General features: G+C 30.6%; 5 protein-coding genes across 5 annotated transcripts; 3 read left to right on the plus strand and 2 right to left on the minus strand.

Moving 5' to 3' along the window:
• Positions 1 to 3,990: 3,990 nt before the first annotated feature.
• Positions 3,991 to 4,605, plus strand: GO595_008317 (thioredoxin peroxidase; the record flags this gene model as incomplete). The annotated part of the gene is made up of 1 exon (XM_067921878.1): positions 3,991 to 4,605. The coding sequence occupies one exon, from the start codon at positions 3,991 to 3,993 to the stop codon at positions 4,603 to 4,605; it is 615 nt and encodes a 204-aa protein (XP_067771557.1).
• A 279-nt stretch (positions 4,606 to 4,884) lies between these two features.
• Positions 4,885 to 5,673, minus strand: GO595_008318 (PQ loop repeat family protein; the record flags this gene model as incomplete). Its single annotated transcript, XM_067921879.1, has 1 exon — positions 4,885 to 5,673. One exon carries the CDS (start codon positions 5,671 to 5,673, stop codon positions 4,885 to 4,887), a length of 789 nt encoding a protein of 262 aa, XP_067771558.1.
• A 62-nt stretch (positions 5,674 to 5,735) lies between these two features.
• Positions 5,736 to 6,107, plus strand: GO595_008319 (ribosomal protein L29; the record flags this gene model as incomplete). The annotated part of the gene is made up of 1 exon (XM_067921881.1): positions 5,736 to 6,107. One exon carries the CDS (start codon positions 5,736 to 5,738, stop codon positions 6,105 to 6,107), a length of 372 nt encoding a protein of 123 aa, XP_067771559.1.
• Positions 6,108 to 7,517: 1,410 nt separating this feature from the next.
• Positions 7,518 to 8,405, minus strand: GO595_008320 (pre-mRNA-splicing factor RBM22; the record flags this gene model as incomplete). The annotated part of the gene is made up of 1 exon (XM_067921882.1): positions 7,518 to 8,405. One exon carries the CDS (start codon positions 8,403 to 8,405, stop codon positions 7,518 to 7,520), a length of 888 nt encoding a protein of 295 aa, XP_067771560.1.
• A 365-nt stretch (positions 8,406 to 8,770) lies between these two features.
• GO595_008321 (Copine family protein) lies at positions 8,771 to 10,027 on the plus strand (the record flags this gene model as incomplete). Its single annotated transcript, XM_067921883.1, has 1 exon — positions 8,771 to 10,027. The coding sequence occupies one exon, from the start codon at positions 8,771 to 8,773 to the stop codon at positions 10,025 to 10,027; it is 1,257 nt and encodes a 418-aa protein (XP_067771561.1).
• Positions 10,028 to 10,685: the final 658 nt, after the last annotated feature.

Genomic DNA, 10,685 nt, shown 5'->3' on the forward strand with positions numbered 1-10,685 from the left:
AGTTTAAAACAATTTCCTTCGGAAATTTTTTGACGAGCTGATAAAATGTTTCTTGTACTGGAACAGTTTCATCTGGGTGACCAGATTTTTGACCGAAAGAAGTTGACTACTGTTCCATCTGCTCAAGCCTTATCGCAGAACCTTTTTATTAAATACGATCTTGTTGCCATTTACACTTTTCGTTTTTTGCTGAGTATGCCGAATGAAGTATGGGCCAATGGTTCCCGATGCGAAGATGGCAACAACACCTGTGTTTCTTCTGTAATTTCCTTCTGAAACAACCCCAGTTTCCATTGATTCTGGGTTGACATAGGTGCGGGAAACTACGGAACCATAGCCCCGTTTCGTCCATCATGAAAATTTGTGATTCTGATATATTATGGCTGATAACATATGCAATTACAGGTTCCCTGAAAATTTTCACTTGTTATTCTAATGTTTCTCTTACCTTTTTTTGGTTGCGTTCTCGGATCCTCATACTTGGCCAACCATTGTCCTTCCAGAATTTGCATATGAACCCATTAGATGCATTAGGTCCTCTTCCTTCTTTGATTGCCTGACGAGTCCACTCAATTGACACTTCTAGATGTTGATTACGTCTTTACTTTGCTAACATGATGAGTCTTTCTTTTTCTTCTGGAGAGATTAAACTCTTCGAGGATGCACTTGTCTTTGAGATTGTGCTCCAATTTAGATATCTTCATGCATCCATATGTACATGGTAGTTCAGAACAGAAAAAAGTCAGACGGTGCGAGATCTGGAAAAAACTGGGTGTGCGGATGCCTTTTAAATTTTTAATGCCCAATTCATCCATTTTTTCATGAACCAAATGAGGTCAAGCGTTATCCATATGCAAAAAATTCCCCTCAGTCGAAATTCTTTTGGACAAATAAATCCAGAACTAATCACCAGTTATTATGATAATATCCTTCCATTAATAAAATTCTAAGTTGGTGTAAGATTGATTTCGAATATTGTACAATAACCGTTTCTTTTTCATGACAGACGTTAGAATGTGAGGTACTCATTGAAGATCACATCTTTTGAAGCCTAATGTTTGAGTTAAAACTTTTTTAATAGTGTCTGAAGTATGACCTCATAGAAATGCTAATTTTTTAACTGTGGTAAAAAGTTCTTTTTTGAGCCAATATAAAATTTTGTCATCAATTTTTTCGGATATGGGTCTTCCAGGTATAACTAAATTGTTATAATCTGCCGGACCACTCTTTATTTATCTGATATCCAAAAATATACCTGCATTCGTTTGTATTATTATTCCTCCCCATATACATTTTCTAGTTCATTAATAATTTGCTTTCCATTAAATTCTGTTTTCATAAAAAAAATATGACATATCTTTGTTCAGCATTTAAAAAAAATGACACTTTTCTATTTTTGATGATTTAAACTCCCCTTATTTCAATGAATCCTTGTAATTTTAAATTTATATTTTATATTTAAAATTCCTCATTATTGAAATATATATTTATATATGTTTTATTTATATATTACATTTATATAACTAGAATCCAGGAATTTAATATACACTATAATTTTTATAATTCATAACAATAAATACAACTTATGTCATAAAGCTTTTTTTATTTGATTTTAAGAAAAAACTATAAGATCAAATTCTCACGAATTTTTAATCATTCTAGTTGAGATATTTATAATTTTGACTGTAATTGAGATAATTTACTTAACCTTAGTTTTATTATAAATGACTATTTCACGAATTTGAACAAAGTATTCCTCCAGTCAAATTCCAAATGGTCGTTTTTGTACTTTATTTGAAATTGAATTGGTATAATAAATATTAAATAAAACAAACAAATATCTTTGGCATTAATATCAATTCCTTCTTGTTCAAGAAGTAATTTAACTATTTCTGTATGACCATTCCAAGATGCCAACATAAGTGCTGTATAAAATAATTTAAATAATTTTCAAATATTATTTTGAAATATTGAATTATTAAAATAAATTTCAAATAAAACAAATAAGTATTTTTAGCATTAATATCAATTCCTTCTTGTTCAAGAAGTATTTTAGTTATTTCTGTATTACCATTATAAGATGCATAAATAAGTGCTGTATTAAATAATTTAAATAATTTCCAAATATTATTTTGAAATATAAAATTATTGAAATAAATATTAAATAAAACAAATAAATACTTTTAGCATTAATATCAATTCCTTCTTGTTCAAGAAGTAATTTAACTATTTCAATATGACCTTTTTCCAATGATAAAATAAGTGCTGTATTAATTAATTTAAATAATTTCCAAACATTTTTTTGGAATATTAAATTATTAAAATAAATATTAAGTAAAACAAACAAATATCTTTGGCATTAATATCAATTCCTTCTTGTTTTAAAATGTATTCAACAAGTTCAATATTTCCTGATCCAGATGAAAACACCGATATATCATGCAATTGAATGATCTTTAAGAAAATATTCCACCAAAAAAATATTTCCAATATTTTCTGCTTCATTAATAATGTTATCATTGATTTTCATTCCTTCTTTAACTAAAAATAAGAACATTTCATAGTTATGATATAAAATACAAAGATTTCCTAATTTTTCTATGTTCTTAATTTCTTTTAATTTATTATCATAAAAATATTTAAAAATATCATTTCGATGAAACTCAATTGCTGTTTCATATGCATTTTCAAATGATGAATGATTTTGTTCACATAAGTAAATAATTTCTTCATTTCCACTTGCAACTGCATATTTACCTGTATTATTTACTTTTGCTCCATTCATAAGTAAATATTTAAAACATTTAACTGATCCAAAAAATGCTGCATAATCAATTAATGTGACATTATATTTATTAATATAAGAACATCTTTCATAAAGTGATGGCTCAATTGTTTGAGTAAAATTAAAATTTGTTTGTGATGAAATTTCTTGAAATTTTTCTATTTCATCATTTCGAATTATTTTTGCAATTTCTCTTGGATTAACTCCTTCTTTTATGAAATTCTTATGAAGTTCCCAATCATTCTTCGAAAGTTCTTCATAATTTACAAAATCATGTACCCTTAAATCGATTGCTAATTTATCTTTAGACATATAATGTACAAAATAAGCTCTCTGGTTGTTTTTTACAATGTTTGATTCAAGAAAATTATGTTCAATCATAGCTTCAAGAAGATAAGATGATTCATTTGAATTTTTATTATTAAGAAATTGCCCAAATACATCAAATATATTGGATTTGATTTTATTACTCTCTTCAAATGCTCTTATTTCTTTTATAATATTCAAAAATAAATCTATGTTTTGTTTTTAATTGGAAAGGAATAATATATCATTTGAATAATAATTAAACCATAAGATGAAGGATGGATTTCATAAAATTTGTTGACTATTCAACCTAAAGATTTCGAGGAATTTTCTTATTAGCATATGTTTAATATTATTATTTAATTTTAGCATAATTTTTATATTACAAAAAATAACAATTTTATATCTTCTATATAATAACATAATATGGCTTAAAATTATAAGAAAAATTTCCGAAGCTGTCCTTGTTAAGTTCATTTGAAATGTCTTATAAATGTTTCTTTCATTGGTATATCTATGCTAATAATAATATTTATAAAGAAATATTTCTTTGATTAAATTTTGATATTTTTATAGAATCTTCAAAACCCTTATTAATAATAAAATGAAAAGTATAAAAATGGAACAGAAAACAAATTTTATTTTCCATTTAAATATTCACATTCAAACCTTACTATCATCCAAAAAAGAACAAACGCAATGATGAATTCTAATTCAATTTCAATAAGATTTCAGTTTCTGATCCGAAAAAAATTCATTCAAAATCACCATCTAACTGTAATAATTGAACTAAGACTACATTGAAAATTTTGTCGCTACAGAAAATTGAATATAAACAACGTCCTCACCCGCTGGAAACCGTTTGCCAGCTGATAAAATCGTTCACATCACTATTTTTTATGAGCCTCGAGCACAACTGTCCTGAACTCGCTCAAGTTGGTAAGAAAGCACCATGTTTCAAAGGGACTGCATTAAACAAAGATCTTGACTTTGAAGAAATCACACTTGAACAATACAAAGGCAAATGGCTTGTACTCTTCACATATCCATTAGATTTTACATTTGTTTGCCCAACTGAAATCATTGCTTTCAGCGAAGCTGTTTCTAAGTTCAACGCAATCAACTGTGAAGTTGTTGGTATGTCAATTGATTCTGTTTATTGCCATCTTGCTTGGATTGCTCAACCACGTAATGAAGGTGGTCTTGGAAGCATCAACATTAAATTAATTGGTGATCTTGGAGGCAAGATTTCCAAGAAGTATGGATTTTACATGTGCGATGCTGGTCATGACCTTCGTGGAACAGTCATCATTGATCCTGAAGGCATCATCCGCCACATCTCAATGAACCATCCTGACGTTGGTCGTAACGTTGATGAAGTTCTTCGTCTTGTTAAGGGTTACCAATTCGCAGCTGCCCATGGTGAAGTATGCCCTGCTCAATGGCAAGAAGGCCAAGATACAATCAAGCCAAACCCAAAGGAAAGTAAGGCCTACTTTGCTAAGCACAAGTAAAAGCAAATTAAGCTGAAATGAACGTTTTTTTTATGTCTAATTCATTTTTGAATCGTTTACATAAAATCTGATCAAAAGATAAGAAAATTATAACTCTCAAAGGTTAGACATTTTAGGTTACAATTTTATTTATTTATTTATTTATTTTTTTACAAAATGCCTCAAATAAGTAATGCAATGTTTAGGATCAGGATGGAGATAAAAAATCAAAATTTATTTTTACTTATGTACGAATTTATCAGAGATCCCAATTCTAAATAAGAATTAGGCGTCTCCGCTTTATTCAACAGTGGTTTGTACATCCACTGAAGATATCTTATCGTTTCGTTTATATCCAAATATGCACATTTGAATTGCAGTGATACAATCAAATGTCATTGGAATAATAGACCCAACGATCCATGGGGTTTGTTTCCATAGGTATTGCGGGTCTACACTTCTGATGAAAACCGATAATGAATACGTCAAATTTGCAGAAATTAAAATTGAAATATAAACAGGCGAAAAATCTGTAATTACTTTAACTTCGATATTTTTTAAGAGTTGAATAATTCTAGCTGTTATATAAATTCCAGATCCAATCCATCCTGACACTGAACCATATAAATATTCACCTTTGTAAGGAAGAGAATAATCAACTTTTGATTGAGCAAGAAGTGGCACAGTAGCAAGGGCAGAAACACCAACTAAATTGGTTGAATCGATTGTTACTATGCTATCTGTCTGTTTCTTTTTGCACCAACGATAAATTGTGTATTGCGTAAGTAAAATTATGTCTAGTGTGATGTATATAAATCCTGTAACAATTTGTGTTGATAAAGCATGTGTAACAATTGCACCAACTAATGAAAGAAGATCAGCCGCGCATATCAAAGCAAAATAAAAGGGGCTTTGCCCATCAACATGTTTATTTTTGAAGTTATGATAAATTTGTGGAAGCGAACATACTAACCAAAGAATATTTGAGATAGTTCCAATTGCAAAACTTACATAATCTCTTGGTGTAGAAATACAATCGCCAAACACTTTATATATCCAGTGGACATAATCACCTTCGCAAGTAGACATCTATTTCACATGCGGTTACTATCGTTGGGTGCCCCGTTGAACGGTTTGGTCAACCCTTTAATATGGGACACCTCAAAGCACACGAACTCATCCAAAAATCACGTGCAGATCTCTTAGAAGAACTTGCAACACTTGAAAAGAAGCTTTTCGAACTCCGTGGCCAAATCGCAACCTCATCATCTCGCCAAAAGCTCTCAGAAATTCTTACAGTTCGTCGTGACGTTGCACGCGTTAAAACAGTTCTCATGGAACAACAAAGAAAAGCTCTTCTTGAGAAGTACAATGGAAAGAAATTAGTTCCAAAAGATATTCGCAAGAAGCAAGTTAAAGCCCAAAGAAAGGTTCTTCCAGCTAAGTACGCTAATAAGCTTACAAAGAGAGCTGCACGCCGCGCTAAGTATCTTAAGCCAGTCAAGTTTGCTTTGAAAGCATAAATAAATGCATATTTGCCTCGTCTTTTTCTTTTGCACCAAATGGTTAGATCATGATCTCGAACTGTTAATCTTCTTTATATGTATTTTTATGATAATTTTTTGGAATTGTTTTATCTTATTTGAACTATTTCGTATACTAATTTGGCTACATAAAAAGGATCATAAAAATTCATCATTTCTTAAAAAAGAAGAACTGATGTTAATGTTATTTACTACAATCATCATTTCAATCGCCAACACAAATACATATGAATCATCGCTAGAAAAAAATATTTCACAATTGAGATAGAGTGTGAATCTAAATCAGAGAAAAAGAATCTGCAGAGAGTAATTAATTCAAATGTTGTAACACCTTCTTTTGATACTTATTATGATTGTGATTCAATAATATGAATTTAAACAAAATTATATAAAATATCAATAAAAAGTTGGAAAAATTGTTATCTTCGTGAAGACATATTTTAATACTATTTAACTAATTTAAAAATCATCGTTTAAAAAAATGATTTCTTTTTATTTATTTTTTTTTTTTTTTATTGGTATATTAACAACAATGCAAAAGAATGCTAGTATTAAACAAACCTTAACTTATTTTTTAGTTTTATCCAGTGAACAATTATGTGGTCAAATTCAATGCAAAGTTACAAGTCCTTTATGAAAAAAGAAACAAATATTAATAATCAAAATATTTTGTTACCTTATTTGAAGTTGATTTTAATATTTTAATAATAATTTTTTTATTATTTGAAATTTATCCAAATAATTTGATTTTAACCTTATGAGAGCTGCCCAGGCTTGGTGATATAAATACATTAAAACAACTTCTTGCACAATTGATATTAATTTTAAAGGTATTGTTTTGTATTGCTTGGTATTTATTTTTATAATTTGGAATGTCATAATAATATTTGGATTTTATTTATATTATGTTGGACACCTCTTATAATTGCATCTACTAATGGTCAAACAGAAATAGTTAAAATACTCCTTAAACAAGAAGGAACTGATGTTAATGCCAAAGATATTTATTTGGTTTATTCAATATTTAGATTAATAATTTAGAAAATTAAAACAATATTTAATAATTGTTTAATGAATTTTATACAGCACTTATTTGGGCATCTTGGGAAGGTAATACTGAAATAGTTAAATTACTTCTTAAACATAAAGGAATTGATATTGAAGCTCAAAGTATTTATAAGTTTTATTTATATATGTCACATATAAAACATATAAAAAAATAGTTTGTTTTAATAATGGTTAATTATATTTACGGAGTTTTTTGGCTTACACTCTACTCTGATTATTCAAAATGGTTCCAATATTTGTAGTCGACATTGAAGCACTCCAAAGTTTGAGAAGTAACTTAAAATCTTTTACTGAAATACAGAATTGAACAATAAAAAGTTTTTACATTGTTGGAACCAACATTCCATCAACAAAATTAGGCAGTTTCCCTTCAAACATGCTCATATCGACTCCCTTGAAAGGCACCGGCCTATCGTAGTCGAAAATCTTGTTTACGCTTGGCGGTGTCATTGGTGGAAATTCGGGATTTGCATCTTGTGGAATTTGATCATTTTTATCTTCTTCCTCTTGCTGTGGTTCGTTGTAGTGCTGGAAGAACCCTTGGTCGAGCGAAAGTAATTTTTCGATGATTAATGTTCCATTTGGATCATATGTTCCAAGATATCGTCCTCGAACCCCATACTTCTCCCAGTTAGGAGAACATTCTCCTGGCGCTGGTAGTTCATGTGAGAAGTAACAAGATTCACCATAAATGCATTGATCTTCCAAAAATTTTCGACAGACTGGAGCTTTCTTAAACGAAAGATAAGGGTCTGCGTCAACAAGTTGTTGGACACGAGCCACAATCGCAGGGTCCAAATGGAGAACTTGATTACGAAGAGAATCATCTAGCCATTCTTCGCCTTTTTCAATTTTACGGTCTAAAAGTCGATTATCATACCATCGTGCAGATGATGATTTATAATCTTTTTGTTGTTGGTGAAGAAGTTTATTTCGAACTATAACTGGAATTCCGATGTCAAGATCTAATAAAGAAACTTGACAAACATTTGCAATTTTGGCACATATTTGGCATATGTATGTTTTGTATGGGACGCCATTAATACGCCATGAAAAAACAGTAAAAGGCCTTTCGCAAATGCAACATTCTGCATGAAGACGTGATTTAGTCATTTGGAAGTGTGAATCCTTTGGAAGGATTCCTTTGTAAATAAGAGGAAATTTTGGATCAAGAAGATCAAGCAGCTGTGTTGATGCAGTTGTAGCCATTTTTAGATGCAAAATTGAATAATTTACAAATAGCCGTTTGGAGTGCCCCAAGTTCAGTATGCAATCACCAAAACAAAATGATAATCCACAAATAAGTGAAATATCACAATGTTTTGATGAATCTACAGAAACTGTTGAACTTTCTATTAGCGCCAAGCTGCGTAAAAACGAAAATATGTTTGTTTAATTTTTATTATTCCAGGAAGGAGAATTTTGGTTGTGCCTGCGCAATTTACACTGTTGGAACTGATGATGTTTTTATAACAGAATCATGTTGGGGAACGAAAACTCCAACATTCCAAACCAAAATGCAAATTATCCCAAAGTTTCCGAAAAGACAAATTTTAAAATTTGTTCTTTTAGAGATGACACCTGTTATGCAGTCCATTGATAAATACCAACATATTGGTGATGTTGAAATACCATTAGGTCAAATTTTGATTAGAGGTAGTCTTTCCGTAGCACTTCTTAATGGCCATGGGGAATTAAAAATTGTAGTAACTCAAAACGCTCATGGTCGAGGAATTTTATCAATGGTAGTTGCATTTGCCCAAATGCCTAAAAACCATTGGCTCAACAAGAACTACCCACAACTTTTCATCTGTAAGCAAGATAAAATCAACAACCGATGGGTTCCAGTCTATCATAGTGAAGTTATCAATAGATCAGATTCTGGTCAATGGTCACCAATATCACTTCCATGCCATCTCTTATGTTCCAACGATTATTCTAGGTCCATTCGTTTCTTAGTTAAGAACAATGAACCAGGAAAAAAAATATTTTCGATTGGTCATTGCGATGTACCAGTCCAACTTCTTAAAGATGCGCTTAATCTTCAACTGGGCCTCATCCCATCCAATAAAAACCTTGCGCGCGCCGGTATTATCATCATCCGCGCGGCCACTCTTGTCGAGCGTTTAACATTTTATGGAAACATTCGAAAAAATTTGCGTTTTAACTTTAGTTGTTCTATTGATTTCTCATCTTCTGATGCCAAATCATTACATTATGCCACTCTTGGTAAAGATAATGATTATGAGTCCTCATTTAAGGCAATCGGAGGAATCGTTGAACAATATTCGAACACTAAAGTTTGTCATTGTTGGATATTTGGTGTCAAAATGAACCAACAAATTTATCATGCAATTCCTTTGACTAATAAGTCGGGTAGCTCTGACTTAAATAGAGTTAAAGAACTTGGAGCTGCTTATTGGAGAATTCTCGAAAAGATACAATTCGATGAAACTTGCGAAATTACTCCTTCGACTTTAGAAGCATTGGAACTGATAAAGGGGCAAAAAGATCCTTCAAAATATATGGTTTTCTTGATCTTGATTAATGGAGACCCTTTGGATTTGGACAAGTTCATCGATTTGTTGTTCGGGTCGCAGAATGAGCCGTTAAGCGTTGTAATCGTTGGAATTGGAACCGCGGAATTCAATCAAACCGAAACGAAATTGAGGGAATCGCCTCTGAAAAATTCAGAGGGCAAAGAATTTGAGAGGGAGTTTGTAAAATTTCTGAAATTTAACGATTTCGAAAACATAGACAATATGACTGAAGTGGCTTTAAAGGATGTAGCGGAACAAGCAGCAAATTGGATTGAAATACTTGAAATGTAAATAAAAAATTTTATAAATAAAGATTTGGTTTAAAAAAAATTAATTGCAAATCTTTTTTTTCAAAAAAATCAAATCAAGTCAACTTCTATTATTGACAAAATATGTATGTTAGAAGTTATGCTTTTTCCTGGAGTTTTAATTGTTATTTTCCCACATTTAATTTTATAAGGCTGTAAACAAATGATCGTTTTTTTGAATATTGAAAACTTTATAAAACGCTTTCTGTTCTAAATTGAATTGAAGTGGGGTGAGAATTTCAATATGGTAAAACTTTATGCCTTCTTAATTTTCTCTTCTGACTTGATGTAAACTCCTTATTTTCAGCTGTCAAAAAATTATAATGGAAAAGTGACAGCATTTAAAAGCGAAAGGTAAAGAAGGCCTCTTCCAATGACTTCAAAGATTCACCTCAAGAAGGAGGCGCTTAGGTCCTCTTTTTTGTTCATTTCCCTTGGCGTTGCAGTTGCGCTTCTTGAAAAAATGATTTTTTCAATTGAATCTCAAGGATTGCCAGAACTTGGAGTTCACAAATTCGACAAACCTTTTTTCTTATCAAATATATTTTTCTTCGGGACGTCACTATCATTATTTGTTTATTTGTATCGCTCCTGTAAAAAAAAGCCAAATAAGAAAATTAATTTCAAACATATTTTGTTTC

This window comes from Histomonas meleagridis (genome assembly GCF_020186115.1).
Source record: "Histomonas meleagridis strain 2922-C6/04-10x chromosome Unknown contig_64, whole genome shotgun sequence".
NCBI lineage: Eukaryota > Parabasalia > Tritrichomonadida > Dientamoebidae > Histomonas > Histomonas meleagridis.